At 32.7% G+C, this 18384-nt stretch overlaps 1 protein-coding gene across 11 annotated transcripts; it reads right to left on the bottom strand.

Moving 5' to 3' along the window:
* Positions 1 to 1555: 1555 nt before the first annotated feature.
* Positions 1556 to 17885, bottom strand: Pbl (epithelial cell transforming 2 pebble). 11 transcript variants are annotated; one of them, XR_011733685.1, is made up of 17 exons: positions 17318 to 17884; positions 15820 to 16030; positions 15265 to 15403; positions 14965 to 15174; positions 14425 to 14571; positions 13127 to 14311; positions 11988 to 12122; positions 11712 to 11916; positions 11173 to 11285; positions 10696 to 11095; positions 10168 to 10599; positions 9939 to 10093; positions 9434 to 9519; positions 7918 to 8010; positions 6581 to 6755; positions 5416 to 5615; positions 1556 to 4572 (listed from the first exon to the last, which is right to left on the bottom strand). XR_011733685.1 is itself a non-coding variant. In XM_071788551.1 (17 exons), exons 1-16 carry the CDS (start codon positions 17376 to 17378, stop codon positions 6027 to 6029), a joined length of 3768 nt encoding a protein of 1255 aa, XP_071644652.1. In that variant the 5' UTR covers positions 17379 to 17884; the 3' UTR covers positions 1556 to 5615; positions 6018 to 6026. The 11 variants fall into 11 exon arrangements, 6 of the variants coding, with proteins under 6 accessions (XP_071644652.1, XP_071644650.1, XP_071644651.1 ...); XM_071788551.1 differs by adding an exon at positions 6018 to 6047 and having other exon boundaries at positions 1556 to 5615; XR_011733686.1 differs by having other exon boundaries at positions 1556 to 5615; positions 7918 to 8030.
* Positions 17886 to 18384: the final 499 nt, after the last annotated feature.

The following is an 18384-nucleotide window of genomic DNA, read 5'->3' as shown; positions in this document are numbered from 1 at the left end:
ATTTCCGCGATGAAGACCGTGCATCAGCGATTCCAACCGCATTACGGCCTTTGTTGATGTTCGATTTCAGCCTCACTTGCTGATTTCGGCAACTAGTATTTATTTCCACGCTCCTCCGAGATCGAATGAAGCTAAGGACCAAGTTTGTGTTTCTTCAAATATTTAATGCAGTGTTATCAGTTTCCTCTCTCATCCTCTAGCTTTAACTGTGTTCAGAATATACGTACTGCACACAAATATACATATGTACATAATACAGTGATTTATTGCGTAAATTACAAATTTTTAATTTCAGCAATTAATTCTACTAACATTTATGCATCTGAACAGTCATAGTTAAAAAATGAGATGGATGACGTTGGATCAAATATATAGCAACATGCATAAACACGATCTAACTTTATTTGCGTTCAGATAAGCGTGGAAATAAATTACTGTCGAAATATCAGCGAGCAAAGTTGACAAGTATCTTTAACATATTTTTCATATTTGACAGAATATTTTTAAGAACATTTTCCTTCTTTAATGTTTTTTTGTCCCTGTCAACATTTTCACATATTATTTTAGTAAAAAATATTGAGGAGAATTAGTAAATAGGAATAACAAGTACTAAAGTTTAAATAAATTTTTAATGTTGAAACACATTATTCTATACTTTGCATCTTCATTAAATCTACAAACTGCAGGAGCATGCAAATCAGAGAAATAGTTGAAAAGCTCGTGTTATTCGTATCTCAAAAAATCTCATTATTTCATTAATTTCGGAGCGCGTTATGACGATGTATGAATATTATCTGCATAAAAATAATTTATGAATAATGGTAGTATAGAAGAGAATAACAGTAACATTACACTATATTCGATAATGTTAATTCAATAATTAATTACTGCGTTATTATAGCAAGCTAACATTTATGCAACTACTATTTTCAATATTTCCTTAAAAAATACAAAAAAAATAAAAGAAATCTGTTTATTAAAAATATATCAAATAAATAGAAGAGAAAAGAGAAATAAAGAAGATAATAATTTACATTTATAATTATCTAATTTATTGAACTTGTTTCATGCGTATGTAAAACAAATCAACGAAATCTTGTCTAAATGCAAACTTTGCATTTAGTTTTTGATGAATGTGCGATTTTTTTTTTTTCAAAAAAACGCCCAAACCAATGGAGGAACAATTCGCCGATCCACATCAATTTAACTTCTTCTATTATGAAAATACGTTCGTAAAATTGCAAATTTAGTAAAGGTAACCACTCTCTTTATCAATGTAATAATATAAAATAAAAATACTTTATGCGAGTTTTAAATGGCATCTGAGCAGCAGCTACTATTTCAAGTCTGTAGTCTAATTGATTTCCCATTGTCTTATAGTTATGGAATATATTTTATCATTGTTATCTCTTGTAGAAGATCGCATAATATACATATTCTGATAAAATTATTAATTATACGCTCTTCGAGATTAAAAAAGTTTCTAATATTAACTGCTCTTCACTATTATTATCTGCACGAGTTCGGAAAAGGTGAATGAGTAAAGAAACAATAGTTTAGGTTTACATAATATATGTTAAATTTATACATTCAATTACAGTATTAATAATGTATAAATAATAACTGCGCGAGAATCGTAAGACGATATATAATCTTAGGCATATAGTAAAAAATGTTCTCTACATTACATTAGTTTCTGAGATATTTAACTTTAATTATTTACAATGCACCTAAATCAAGGACACTTGTTTTGGCATATCACCATGCGATTCTTATATTACTTTCTGCAATAAAGAAAAAGGAAATTTTTCTTTATAGAAATAAATCGATTGCGCATGAAGCGTGGTCGACGCGTTCCGATGCAGTTGACCCGCCAATTTTTTTTCCATTTTTTTTTAAATATTTTTACAGGAGATTGGAAAATACGCACAAGACAGGTGTCCGAGTATAGATATTCCGAACTTTCTACGTGTCACAAGAGGACTCGCAAGAATAGTAGTAGTATATCTTATATCGATCCTTACGTTGAAAAATTGCAGCAATTATTATAAGATTTAATTTTTATATTATGTCAAACCATCTACGCGATACCAGATTAATTAACGGAAACTGATATGTGTAGAAATTTTATTTTTTCCCCGCGATTCGTACCACTATTCTACTTAGCGGCTCTTATATAATAATAATATTATTATTATAAATAGGTAGCGTGCTTATTTCGAGCATGCACGCGAATGGCATTTGAAAGAAGCACGTTTTCGTTATTACGGGATAACATTTCGTTATTAGAAAGTATAAGGTACCATATCTCTCACTGGTTTGAAATAAGACAGAGCGCAGTACGCAAAGTCGGAATTCTTAATAAATAGTCTAAATCAAGAGGCACAAAATATTAGAGAATACAAGAGACGAAATCAAGAGAAAGGATACGTCTCCAATTTATCTCTTTCGCGAATCAGGCACATATACAAAGTACATTTCATCATACAATACAAGTTTTATTCGTACTCGTTGTCATACTCAAGGCACTAATTATATTTATCATAAGATGACAAGAGAGAATATATAATCGGTAATATAAAACTGTATAATTCTTATAAGCAGTGATCGAATTACTTTCTTCCACTTTCTCTGCAGCCGATTTCGCGTTGGTTTTCTTTAATCAATCAATATATACATGCAATGGATAAAAACCTATATCGATACCATATTGTCGGATTTTTGTGACTCACATGCGGTAATGCTTGTAAAAAATGTCGCTCATACGTAATATAAAATATTAAAGCTCTAATCCTCGCTCAGCATTTTATTTAATTACTTTAGAAGTGGCACTGGTATCATTCTGTAAAAACAGGAGAACCGTATTATATTGATTGAGTAAAGGCTAGGAAAGATCGCAAGAGAAGAAATCATTCTAAGCCTACAAGATTTTCTGCCAAGTACATTTACTAATCAATTATTCTGCAATTAAACTAAATATTTATTCTTCCTTTTATCTCGTCTTAACGATTAGAAAATAAACTTTAGTTAGGCTTCGAATAATGAACCATCAAGAAAATGCTAATACGTAGAGCTGGAATATTACAATCATGGCCGAACGAAACACTTAGGAATATTCGCGTTATAACACAATAGCGAATACGCGTGGACGCATTCGTGAAACAATCTTACACATACATGGCCTGTCTTCAATTTTTACAAACATAGTTACAATGGCAAGATGTTGCTGTAGGCAACGCAAGTTCTGCAACGTTAATAATTAAACTATTAATGTTGCATGAAATCAAATATAACGAAATATGTGTAAAAAATAAAATACTCTTTATAGAGCGTTGAAAATTTGAAGAATTATGATGATGTATGTCTGCAATCCTTGAATTAATATTTATCAAATCATGCATTAAATTTTCAAAAGGAGCCTATCAGTCGTGATTGTTTTCGCTGTTCGCCGATATACTTGGTACATATCGTAATTATTTTTCACGTATAATTTTATTTACATGTTTCTCCAGTCAATTGCTTAATTATAGCTGATAGTCGATAATATTTTAGAATATGTGTAATTAGAAAAATTTCACAAACTAAGCATCAAAATGAATAATTAATGCTATAAAGAAAGCAAATTGTCGAGAGCCTGTTACTTTTATGCGTGTATTAATTACATAAAGGAGAATTTATGCAATAAAATTATGCCCGTGGATTAAACAAATAAATTGAAGACTAAGTAATGAAGAATTTGCATTTAGATATTTATACAATAGAAATAAATAATCATCAAATAGAGCACCGAAAGTTCCAAGACAAATATATTGTTTGCATATTACTTAAAGGTTATTATTGATTATGTTTAGTACATTATTATTTTCTCTATCATATATATATCTTACCATTATGTAATTAACTATACAGAAAAAAGCAATATGTTTCTCGTTGTTTAAATCCTTATTTCCGATATTTTTAATATTGGCAATTCTTCATTTTTTCTTCATACAATCAATTATGCAGAATTATGAAAAAAGTACAAAGATACAAAATTGTACAAACATTTATGAAATAGTACATATTTTCATTTTATGAATCTGTTCTCTTATTTCAATTCCATATTGATGTTAAAAAATTGTGGAATTTTTATTCTTTTGTGCGTTTGTCTTTAATAAATTTTGGACGTATAAAATATAAGTAAATTGCATTGTTTCTCCTCGTGATAAACCCAATCAAATCACAGGTCATTGAAATATAATATTATCTAAGCAAACCTATCAAACTCGTAATAATTGACAATATTTTTGTTATTAAGTATATTGGCTATATTGGCACATAGCAGGTATGCATTTTATCATTAGTGTTTAACAATAAATTTCATTTCTGAATATGAATATTTTTCACATATATGCCAGACTTTATTCCAAAAATTAATTTTATTTTAAATATGAATATTTGTAAGCCTTATTAAAAAATCTACAGCATCGGTATCTTCGTTGATAAATGATCAAAGTGAAATAAAGCTGCGTGTAAATTTTTTTTATATCTTAAAGATCAGACCTCCTCTGTATGATTCCCGCTGAACAAATTCTAATAAATAGAAAAACAGAAATGAAAAAAATAGTGAGTAAAATGTTGAAGTTGTAGAAAATTTTGATATGTCAAAAATATAAAAACTATTAGTCTTATTAGTTGGAGGACATGTTTATTTCATGCTGTGATGTTAACATATATATAAATTTAGCATATTTGCCGAATTCATTCTTAAACAAACAAATGCTTTGTCTGTCTATTTTTGGCATTGAGATTGCAAATGCAATAGGATAATATTAATTAACGAGACATTAAATGCTATTTTTTTTTTACAAATTATCGGTACATTTATTAAGAAAAGTTTTTGCACGTGCCTGCAGTGTCTATCAGTATAAGCCTGGCTTTGTTTGTCATTAAAATAGCGATTAGAAAAAATGTCTCCGAAACAATGTAATTTGAAGATATATCTCTTAGAATAATTCAATTAACTCGACGCGAAGAGCGAGCTGTATTTATATAAAAAGATGATAATTCTTTATCGTATCTTATCGGCGAGTAAGTGTGGAAGGTAAGAAGGCATATACAATAATTACAAGAGATAATACATAAAATAAATAAAAGATGTTAATAATAGTAATGTAACAATAATAACTAGGCATTATTGGCACTAATAACAGTAATATCATTTTTATAATGATGTATCCGAGGATAAGGCGGCATTTTTCAGGAAATTGTACTGAACTCTATTATAAAAATAATAATGATGAGAAATGAAGTAATTATAATTATTTGAAATAGAACTGTGATGGTTAAAAATGTTACAGCACGTCTCGGGCTTTGCTCCGTTAGATATAATTAATGTCTTAATCACTATAGACGATATATATTAGTTTAACATACCACAGTGGGGTCTGTTAAAAATGCACGTCTCTTTGTAGAATACTAAATGACTGTAGCAAAAGAAAGCATGACTTCTTCCATACTAATTACAACCTTCGCAGCGAAGCCATACTGAGGGCTTTTCGAGTCGGCTGATCCGACATCGGCGCTACCAGAACATCCTCTCTATTTGGAGAACTCGAACCACCATTATCCAACTCCTGGAAAGATATAAGACTTAATATATTTATTCTTTATTTTGAAAAACTAGCAATAAAAACTTTGACATTTAAATTTTATTTTGGAATAAAATAAAAAAGAATATTTGAAGTTTTAGTCGATAAAAAATTAATAATATGTTGAATTATACTAATTTATGCATCGATAGATTAAAAATAGTATAGAAAATAATGTGATAATTTAGTAAGGTAGGATTATAAATATGAGATGAAGAGAAGAAAGAGAAAATAGAACCTGCCACATAAAATGTAATTGCAATATAGTTATTAATTACGTTTCTTAGTTTTATTTTATATTATCCTACAGTCTGTGAAAAATTTTGTGGAAGGAAAACCTCAATTCTTATGGAATTAAACAAGTCGAATTCAATATAACGTACTTACATGAAATCCTTAATATAGTTCATCCATTGACTTTAAGTCGGCATGAAAGTTTATTATAATTATTAATATACTCTTTTTTCATGAAAATAATATAATAATAAAAATAAACTGCACAAGCAAAAGTAGTAATGTAAAATAAAGTAAAAGTTCAGAACATATAAATAAAAAACAAAAGATATTGCTCTTAATAGAACAGAAAAAAAAATATATTTTGCAATAAAAATATTGTACAATTGATATAAGGATTTAAAATATTTAACGTAAATTATTATGATTATTTCAAAAATATAAAAATGTTATAATAAAAAGTAATATTTTAACACAAAAGTTTATTTAATATAACAGAAAGCAAATATTTAAAAAAATTACAAGTATAATTGAACTTAGTTTCCTTTACAGTCCGTCATATGTAAGGTACATGTATTAAAAAATAAGATTAGTGTAAGAAATAACAGCTACTTAGTCACATACATGGTAGATGTAAAGCAAAAGAAGAAAAGCAAAAGAAAAAAAAGGAAAGAATAAACAGAAGAAAATATATATAAAAAAGATTGTCAACTAACGCTGATGTTGTTGCAACTTCCTAGCCGCATCTGAGCTATTTGTTGGTTTGTGGGAGGAAGATTTTGTGCTACTCCAAATGGGGACATAATTGTAGACATCGCTCTATTTAGTTTGCTTGGCGTTTTATTGAAACTAAACGCTCGACCAACTCTCGCTCTTGTACGAGATGCAAACCTAGAGAAAAATATGACTTGAAAATTTTTTATCTATTTATAGAGATTATTAAAATAAAACATTAAAATTTTTTTTCCTCCGTTCGAGTTAATAATTTTAACTTTTGCATATAATTTAAAATGACATTTGATTATACGATAATAAAGTTTATTTCGCCCGGAGGAAAAAAAGTTTGCGGACAAACAGAGAAACCTGCGTTATAAATCCACAAAGACATTGTCATATTACGAAAATTAGTTCAAGCAACAGACTCTCATCTGCTATGATACAAAGAAAATATAAGATATACATGCAGAGTTTTCAAGACAATATAATAAAATTTAATTCAATTCATTCAATCACACACGTAGTAATTAGAGACAATGAAAATTGCACCATGGCTGCATATTAAAAGAAATTAATACGAAAAAGAGAAAAATTTACATTAACGTATATTTTCTTGTATTTTTCTTTACGCATATAGACATACACAATTTATGTAAAACTATTCCTCAAAAATTATGTACATATAAGTAAGAAATAAAATCAAGCAGTAAACATTGTTAATATTAGTTTTCAAGGCAAAATAAGCAATCAAATTGCAAATTAAATCGTAATGCAGAATAATGTTTATCCATGTCAATTATAATTAATTAATTAATTCAAATCCCAATAAGTTAAAAACATATATATACATATATATATATTTCAATATGTGAAAAATATACAACACCTAATTCTTGCTTAAAGAAGAAATATAATAAAAAGCTTTTAATAAAGCTTATAATTATATTACATTATGCTTGAATTGGCTGAGGAATTATTTCTGACTAAAATTATATCTACTCATCACAACACAAAACAGAATCTTAAAGCAAAAATTTTCAGTAGCGTAATTACAAATTTTCAGCCTTTTAACCAAAAGAATTAAACTATTCTATCTGCAAGACTGCAAATGTTTAAAAATTTTTAATTTTTTATCTAAACATTCATTTAATTCACAAAATTTTAGATATTTTAGTTTATATATAAATATGTTAATTCTTTTAATTATTTTTAAGTCTACTAATATAACGAGCTATTAAGTATCGTTTTCTCGCGCTTAATAATTATGCCACTGAGTAAGGGACTGAGAATAAAAAGCGAGTAAAAAAATATAATCAGCCTTGGTGCGAAAACTGACGGTAGTGGGACATGTAACGTGGTTTCACACATGCTATTGAGTAGGAAGACATACGGGTCCATATACTCCAGGTAAAAATTATGAAATAGGCTCCTGTAACCAAACGGGTTGCTCTATTATTCCTTTACATCATGCAATACAGTAGAATATGTACACTAATCAGAGACCCGGATCGAAAAGATGTTTCAGTTCGTTCTTGACCACTAAAGAAAACCGAAACCGTTACGGTCTTTTTCGGTTATAGTTACTCGCGTGGAGGGGAAGAGGTTTAAAATATTTTTTTTTCTACATTAATTGTATGTGCGTGCGTGTGCGTGTGTGTGGAGAAAAAAATTAAGAAATATTATTTGTTGTCAAAATAAAATAATAATAAATGTAGAAAAATTTATATGTTTTTATAATAAAAGATAAGAAAAAAATAATACCCAAAGTATTCAAATAATAAAACTCTTTTGTGTATGTGTGCACGAGTTAAAATCGTCGCAATTGCGACGATGATGTGAATTCGATTAGTTTCTCACCTAAGTAATTTTTTCTTTTTCTCTCTTGGTCGATGAAAAATTGGTATTCTTTCTCTTCGGGGGGGGAAAAAAAAACTGAAGCAACAACGTAAATAGATAAAATAATAAAAATAATAAAAAAATATATATATAAATATATAAATTAAGGACCGGCAAAAAAACCGGGGAAAAAAAAACTTAAAATAATTTTATTGGTTCGGTTATGATCGGTGTTATAAACTTTGTAGTAATTGATACTATTTACGGTTTCAGTTCAGCTAAAAAAAAGGTTATGGGACAGTTTTCGGTTTCGATTCCGGTTCTGTCCGGGTCCCTGACACTAATGCACATATAAATCTTTTGATTGTGCCTTGTAGAAATATGTCAGTGCCATTTATAATTAGATCGTTCGAATATTAACGACATACTCATAAATTTGTCGTTTAACAAATAATCTATTCGTTTTATCTGAATACAATGGCAGATTAAAATTCTAATTACAATAAGTACTAGTTACATATATACTATCAACATTTTTAGTCATTGATAATTAAATAATAATATTTTTATTTAATCATCACATTATCTTTTCATCCAAAATATTCGTTGAACAAAAAATTTAGAATTTTCATTAATATCCGGACAACCTTGTATATCCATAGAATTAAACTCCTTTCTGTCAATACGTGATTTAATAATAGAATCATCTAACTACAAATAGTAGAACAAAAGAAAGAAGTCAGTTCTCACACCTTTCATTTGACATGTGATCTAGTAATAGAATCATCTAACTACAAATAATAGAACAAAAGAAAGAAGTCAGTTCTTAGGTCTTACACCTTTTATAATATTTGACAAATATATCCCGTAAGAAACAAAATTTCTATATATAATATTTTACTACTCATCCTAATATGTGAAGATTAGTTTACTATTATTTATTTACAATATACTTAAAATATTAAGGTAATGAAGAAAAGAGCATGATTCTAGTTTCAAACCACAAATATACTCACTTAATTGTTTTCTTTAATGTTCCTGATGCCACATCGCTAGTACCAACTTCAAGCTGATGCGAATCATATCTAATGAGCAACATATCCTGATGAACAAAAAATAAAAAGGATAACATACATTAATTATAGTATGACATTTAAATCAAAACTATTCGTCACAGCCTGCCAGTAGATATAAGAAATTGCAGCAGATTGACATCAAGTGCATTTGCATTGAGTTCGCTTATGTTCTGCTGGCAGAGCTAAGACATGATGCAATATTGATGACATAAACCGAGTAGGATTCATCAAAGGTAAAGTGAGAAACTTTGCTACATTTCTGCCAACATTCTATCAACAGCATTACATATGACAAACTCTGCATCAAATTTCTAGCTTTTCTGCCAACAAAATTTACAGAAAACAATTTACGAAATCTGTTCTCGAGAAAGACAGAAAATGTTCTTGATTGTTTGAGGATTTATATATGAAGCGAGCAACAAATCACAAATAATATATAACTTACAGCATCAGCTACACGAGCTGCAAGAGCCATTTGCCTGCATAATGTCTGTAGATAATTCGTTTTGTTTACTTCCTCGTCAGTAATTATAAACGAAAAGAATTTTTCCTTCGGTTCCTGAGTGCTTCGTACCACAAGTGCAAATACTTTATGACATTCTGAAAAAATCGCACGATTAGCTAGAATTTTTATGAAAAGTGCGTTTTACATATACGTAGCAATATTTACGTACCGTCAGTTTCTCGTATATCCACGACTTTTTTGATAGTACTTAATGACAACATTTTGATATGCTTATATGGCCTTAATTTATTTGATTGCAAACCATTTATAGTATTAGGACTCTTTAACGAGTTAAAAGCTTTCGATCTTTTCTTGCATACTTCGAGAGTATCGGTAAACAGAAACAATACTAAATGATCCCCTCGTCCACTAAGACCTTCCGTAACTTCCATTACATCACATTTACTGATAAATGACCTATGCGAGGAAACTAAATTCGGCGGGCAATTATCAATCTCTTTAAAGACTTCAAACATTGCGACCTGCCGTTCCGTTTTCCTTTTGTCCTCGTTTATATACGTCATTACTTTCTTAATACAGCTAATAGAAGCTTCGAGCGCGCTATAGTCTGGATTACTTTTGTCCGTGTGCTTAAGAATATCTGTATAGGAAATAAAAGCATTTTTTTTGCTAGCGTCCAAAAATTTATACAAACAAAAGCAAATCATTAACATTGTTTGAAAGTAATTAATCTTACCGCTTAATAATAAACTAATACTGGGTAACCTTTGTATTGGTTTAATTAACAGCTCCTTTAAGCTTTGTCTACCGCACTCCGGTATTGTCTGGCAATTTTTTAAAAAGGCGTGGAATCTTGGCTTAGTTTGATCACATTCTTCCAACATTTGCTTTGTATTCTCGAAAAAGTTAACATATGGAGGATACGCTTTAACTAAATCTGGTTCAAACTTTAGAAATATTTCGCCAATACTGATATCCTCTGTCCAGTGAGAAGCACTACAATGTAATGCCTCCAACAATTGTTTGTGAATCTCATAAATGGGTGGGAAATTACCAAATATAATTTTTACTTCTGTACTATTTAGCAACTCTTTCCCACTTTTGCCTATGAGATTTTCCAGTGGCAATTTGAATAACTGTAACCGTAAAATGTATATAGATCGTTAAAAATTATTAAAAAATATGAAACATTTAACGCATAGTAAATACTCACCGTCATAATTGTATTGAGGATACCGACGTAATTGCCCTCCGTCTCTACTAGTTCAAGAAAAACTTTATGTCGTTGCGACAAGTTTTCTTGAACATAAGTAATCGGCAAATGTTCTGTAACAATATCAATCTGAATTAGAAATAAATAATTTTTATACAATCTTTCCTTTCATCTTACGAGTTCAATGATCAAGTAAAAGCATGTACTGTTTTAAGCATTAATTTTTGTAATAATCTGACATTAAACTTTTTATGTGTTATGCTAAAAGATATAAGCATTCTTGTTTTGTTAAGAAAAAAAACGAGAATTTGTATAATACAAAAATATATCAAAACTTGTTGCCATATTTGTTCCATTTAATGAACTAAAGAAAAGGAAGAGACTGAATACAGACTGTGATTTATTAATATCAAAGTGTACTTTTGTTAACTTTATTATAAGCGTTAATCGACATATATATTTAAAATGTTATTACGATATTATATTTTATACAAAATCAAATATGTGTAAAATTATAAAAAGTACCATTAGATACATACCGTCCAGCAACTGTTTATCCGGACTTGCTGTGCAGTCCAGAAAGCTTCCACTGACACTGGCTGGGGAATCCGCTCCGTTTTGTAATAAATTAGATAATGGACCATCTAACCAACAGGGGTGCTTTGCCAATGTCACATTCTGCGGTACGAGCTGTTGACTGTCTCGTCTACCCGTCGCAGTAGGGGACAGAACTTTTTCTAGATACTAAACAACATACAATTTTAAATACCAAACAGTAATTAGAATATTTAAAGAATTTATTATTATGAACTTACATGTTCGAATAGATACTCTTTCTCATCAGCGGCTGCCTCATTTTGTACAGATGTCCAAAACCATCCAGTTTTGACTATGAAAGCAGACACTGAAACTAAATTTGGACGAACATTTACGCTGGACTCATCTACGACCTGTAATAAAAAAATTTCGATTTTATTAAGGATGCCTATGTATGTAACTGACCTCAGTCTCTACTAATTCAAGAAAAACTTTATGACGTCACGATAAGTTTTTTTTTTATCTATCGGTAAATATTCTGTATCAACAGCTTCCACCTCAGGAATATCTGATAGTTAACAAATATAATAAAACATCGACATTATTATATTTCATTATAGTGAACCATTTATAGTCATGTTATGTACCACTTTTCCTCTTATGCGATCTCCCATTATTTCATATTTGTGTAACCAGGAATAGAGTTAGTGAGAAATATACTTTCAAAAGTGATAAATAATACTGACTATTATAATTTTCATTATATCACAGTAAACAACAGAATCACAGGACAATTACATAATTACACACAATTTTATACAATACTTCTATAGCACGATACACATACTAAAATCTCAAAAGACAATATCATATAATTAATGTAATCTCTCTTTAGTCGTTTTGCTCGATTTTGAATCTCGTGACCTCTTCTGCATGTATCTGTGGATCAGATATGTAGGACCTACAATTTAACGCCGATTCCGAACGGCTATAGAGGGGTATTCATGACGAGATACTCAGTGGTTACCTCTTCCTTTCGAGAAGATGGCGATCAAATAAAAACAGTTTTTATTGTTGGATTGACCCGGATCTTTGGTACATAAACCAGCGCACAACTCTCTGTCATGATCGACTACCACATCTCACCACCACCACCACCATCATGTATATACCATACATTAATATTTTTAAACAAATATAAATTCTAGATAAATATACAGGACGTTCACATAAAAACGAGCAAATTGTCTGTGTTACCAAGATGAATGTTTAACCCATGTATTATACTAGTACCATCTTTTGCTCATCCGCTTCTCCTTAACATTACGTATAACTAAAGCCACGTAAAATTATTTTACTTCACATAGAAAATTACCAAACCCCGTAACATTAAAAAAAAAAGAAAGAAAGAAAGTACCGTGAGTAATGATTTATCCTTCACTGCCTTCAAATCTGTGCACTCAGTTTTCATGTCATGTGATGCAGATGATACATTGTTACTTTTGCCATCAAATATAGAAGTGTTTCGTAAGCTGTGTTTACTATTTGAAATTTTTGTAGGCACTGGGAAAGATTTGGATAAAAATGTGTATTTCTTTTTAAAAAGGTTTTTCTCGGGTGGACAATAGTATGAACTGATGGAAGTATCTTGCTTATTGTCAGAAAATATTGGACAGAAAGAAAAGTGGCTGATCTTTGAGAAAAAAGATGTATTAGATTTAGACAAATGCTTATTCCTTTCATCTAATGCCTTGTGTAAAAATGTATCGCTATACTGTTCCTCGTTACGCTTTAATATATTCGGGTACGAGAGCGTCTTTGTGAACTTATACTTTTCAAGCGTCGCCATTTTATGAACAAATGTGCAGGAATTAGTTTTTCTCCATTTTATATATCGTTTGGGAATTATTTTACTTTTCGATGTATTATTCTGCACGTAATGAACATTTTTACGATATTTTAAAGATAATGCATTATTGCTCGTTGGTGATATACAAAGATTAGATTCGTTATTTTTTTCATAAGATGGCGACGATTTATAATCATTTGATTTATCTGGAAAGTTTAACATAGTTTCACAAAGAGATACTTCGTTATCGAACAAAGAGCTTTCAGAAATACAGAATTTAACGTTCTTTTTGTTTATCATTGTCGACGTTGTTGGAATCGAATATTTATTCGACATAAAAACCGCAGAAGAACTAGATGATCTGGTCGTGTCTACGCCAGAATCACTTTGTTCCGTGAAAGAATGGAATAAGTTCTTAGATTTAATAATTGAATTTTGCAAATTAAAGCAGTTATCATTCATACTAATAGCAGAATCTACACTGACATTATATATAGAAACAAGATCGTTCCACTGGTCACTATGTTCTATATCGTTTGTACGTGAGATTAACGAATTGATTTTCGACGAATAACTAGATATATTGCTATGATCAAATTTTGTTGTATTAAAAATCGTGTTCAAGTAAGGATTATAGAAAGAAGAGGAAATTGGTTTAATATACGTTAAGGAAAGTGGACTATTGGATGTATTTTTAAGATATAAGTCCACATCGTTGGCTCTCTTGTGGAAAAGACCGGGTATATCTATCACCTAAAGCATGTGTATTTATGTAATATATAAGCTGTGTGATGTAACGTCGTGTGAACATATTTATATATAGAAAAGAATTTATGAATAATGTGAAAATTGTATCGTTTACTTACAACATGAGTGCAGCACGGATCGTCAATCTCAGTGGGTTCGCCACCCTGTTGCTCCAGAATCTCGCACATATGTCTCTTCTCGTCGTCAGGAAAACCAGAGAAACATACTTTTGCACCATAAAATGGCTTCAACTTATAAGCTGCTATCTGCAATTAGAATTAAATGTTTTTAAGAAAAAGGAAATTATCACGTTATTATTAGAGCCCGAATGAGAACACTTCGCTGCTTCGCTATCGCGCTAAGCGCTCCGAGATAACAACAGAGAGACAGAGAATGCAACGCAGATTCTGCATTACGATTGTTTGTTCACATACATACACATGCATATTTTCTCTATCTCTTTACTGCTATTTTCAGTGGTACTCAACAAACGACGTGCCGTGTTAGCGGCTTGAATTTGTCAGAATTATACGTGCTAAACGTAATAAAATAATTATAAATATTACAAACTAATGTTATAATTATTTTATTCAACGAATTTTTTCACACATGAAACAAAGCCGTATTTTGGAATTACTTTCCTATATGATAACGCTCACCAAATTCTCGTCGTTCGCGTACTTGGAGATATCATCTTTAGCATTCCACAATGCTATCACCCAGTCTATCGACATGATAGGCAATCCAAATGTGTCAGCGTATCTGTACTTCTCTCCGCTGCAATGATTTGCAATAAGATGCGTCACTTTAATACCCATCTCCTTTCGGATGCTACCTCCCATATTAAGAATCATATTAGCTAACTTGCGCTGTTGAGAAATATATTATGTTACAAAAAAAAAATATGAAATACACATAAATCAATAGTATATCACAAAAATCATAAATAATGGACTGACCAGTTCATCCTCTCTAGACCGAAAGCCGCTAAACACCACAATTGTGCCTACCATAGCTTGCGTGTACATTGGTCTTTTAATACTGGGCAGAGGTTCTTTCTTCTCTGCCAGTTGTAGCAAAGCTGTAGGTCCCAGTACTCTAAAAGAAAAACGTAAGTCACGCGAATAACCTCTGGAACTTTTTTTTCTATATCAAAATTAATTGCACAACCGTTTTATTTATTCTCGATATAACTAATGAGTAAAAAGGAAAATTGGGCTATGATAGTAAAACGCGATTTAATACAAACTATAAATCATACGTTTCGGATCTACTTTGTCATCTTCAGCGTTCCGGTGATAAATAAATTAAATCATCTCAAGCTCTCCGAAAAGTATAAGATGAGTATTTAAAAATTGAATGTGACAAAGCCAATGCAAATTTCGAGAGAAAAAAATCAGAAAAATTCCAACATTGTATTAAATTATTAAATAAATATTACACAACGCAAGTTCGCGTATAAATTACCGTGTTTTACACATTATTAAAAGTATAATGCACCATTATGTACAAACCTATGAGCACTCTTGCATAAAGCATCATATTCGGACCCTTCAAATTGTTTGAGTATGAAATAAGTATTGTAAGTAGTGTCCTCAACATGTTCCGTGCCGGTTTCAGACTTAAGTACAGGCACTTTGAATTGCTGAGCAGCAGCATTAAGCGCAGGATCATTGCAGGTTGCACCAACCAAGCATATCCTCTTCTTACGTGGTATTATTAAAGCTGATAAACAAATAAATCGCCTCGTTATCAAACTTCCTATCATCCGCGTGGCTTACGATAATCGTACATTGATTAAATTGTCAGAGGTATCAAGTTTGTTAAAGAGAACTTCCAACAGGCCAAGAAATACGTTTTAAACATTTCATTCTATAGCTTAACGTTTAAAAATATGCAAAAATAATATATTATTTTACGAATACTATTTAAGTACGGTAATAATAATTGCAAAACAACGCTATTTGATCAAGAAGCGATTAAGGGCGATAATTAGTTTATTTCTCGGTGATTAGGAATTTTTTATTCACACACGTGGGCCCGCATATTTTCGTTCGCCGATAAATCACTACGAATACCGGCCGTAAATTTCGACAGGCTACAGCAGAAAGATTTGTTAGAAAACGCTATTTTTAGTCGTGTCAGAGCCGTTCTCCTGTAAAATTTAAACACTGTTATACAAAGTACACAGGCACTATCTCGTATCATAGGCAACGGGAAGTCGCGTATATACGTGTAACGTATACATCTGTGCGCGTACGCACCATTCACGTGCTCGGCGTAAGATAATTAAACTCGCGAAAAGCCCGAAGGACAGAAAGAGAGGGACGGATACGCGAGAGAGAGAAAGAGAGAGAGAGATAGAAACAGAGGCCCGAGAGAGGGAGATAACCAGAGGCAGAAAACGGGGGACGGGGGACGGTCACGAATTATTGCGAGAGAAACAGCATTGTAATTCCCGAGGAGTATCCCGAGGCCTGAGGACACTCCTCTGAAATGTAATTTATTTTTTCAAGACTCCAACGGACAAGGGTTACAAAAGACTCTTTCTTTCTCTCCCCCTCCCGCGTCGTCCTCTTCTTTTTTCGGAGAAAAACAATGCCCGTTTGCCTATTCGGCTCATTCCAGAAAGCTCGAAGGGTACCGTGACATTGCCTTGGCTACCTGGCGAGGCGAACCGAGAATGAATTTCGCAAAGTTCGAAAGCGAAGAAGAGAACGACACGGATCGGTCCGTTGGACAAGCGTGTATACAAGCCGGGCTTCTTCCGCTTTCACGAGGTTACCCCGTGAGCCGGGGTTCTCTCCGCTCTCGGAATGCCGAGAGATCGTCGCCGACGCGAAGTCGAGGATTTTTAAAATCGCGTGGAGATGCTCGCAGGACGGATGAGCGACGGGTGAGAAGAGCGGGCCCCGAAATCTCGGCGGCGAAAACGACGTCACCGTCCTCTCTCTCTTTCTCCGCTTTGACGGAGCGCCGCGGACGATTTAAGATTGACAGATCCGCGCTTACTTTTGGTCGCCTCCGCACTATTTATATCGCCGATACTGCCGTGGACGCTACGCTCTTCCATCTTGGCCCCTCCGCGAAAAGGAAAAAAAAAACGTTACAACATCGGCCCGAGTCTCACTCCTCCCGTGTATACGCGCAGATCTTGCCGAGCGTGTCCTCCCGTCTCCGACGTGCTACGACACTCGTCCCGGTCCCGGTCGTTGATCATTTAAAGCGCCGTCGCGCAGGCGACGAGCCGCCGCCGAGTCCACCGCACCACCCTCGTGTTCAACATGAACCTCACTCGCGCCGAACCGCGCACTTTCGCACTCCCGACGCCTCGCGGCTGCTCGCGCTCACGTATCCCCCGAGCGGCCCGAGTCCGGAAAACGGGATTTTCGCCTTTCCCGAAAATCGCACAGGCGCAACCCAGGCGGCGTCGACGACATCGACCAACAGCGCTGGGCAAGGCACGATCCGCCGCACGATTTGTGTGGCCTCGTCCTTCTTCCCTCCGCCGCACCGCGCGTACCGCGTATGTACGTCCCGTGTGTGTTGTTCCCGACCCCACCACCGGGACCGTTTTCGTTGAGATCTTGCCGAAACTCGCGTCGTCTCTTTCTCGCGCGCGCGCGCGCGCTACTCCACTCGCGCCTGCGCGCAGTCTTCCGTTTCCTCGGTTTCCTGAGTTCCCTCCAACCCGGCTATTCCAGCTAACGGCAAGAAACTCGAGAGCGCGAGTAGGATCTGTTCTTTTGTGATAATAATGATATAATTGCATTGAATCATCCCTTTGCTTTCTGCATTTTAAAGCAAAATAGGCGATTGGTTGTCGGAGAGAAAAGGAGGGAATGTAAAAACGGAGAACAAAGTTAGGATAGAGTTCCTAAAGTCAGAATTTGAATACCAATTCGTCATTTGCGGGCCAATTATGAAACGTTTTTCAAAAATGTTGGAGTCAATTTATTAATAAAAAATATATTTATTTCAATAATTTACATGTATAAATTCAAACTCTTTTGAAGAACTCTAATTTATGCTAGGGAGTTTTATGTATGTAAGTATGTACAGAGAGGTTTTCTCTCTGG

The sequence above is a fragment of the Temnothorax longispinosus genome, chromosome 9 (assembly GCF_030848805.1).
Source record: "Temnothorax longispinosus isolate EJ_2023e chromosome 9, Tlon_JGU_v1, whole genome shotgun sequence".
In the NCBI taxonomy this organism is placed as follows: domain Eukaryota; kingdom Metazoa; phylum Arthropoda; class Insecta; order Hymenoptera; family Formicidae; genus Temnothorax; species Temnothorax longispinosus.
Note: the sequence above shows the minus strand (reverse complement) of the source record. Positions and strands in the feature narration are given on the sequence as shown.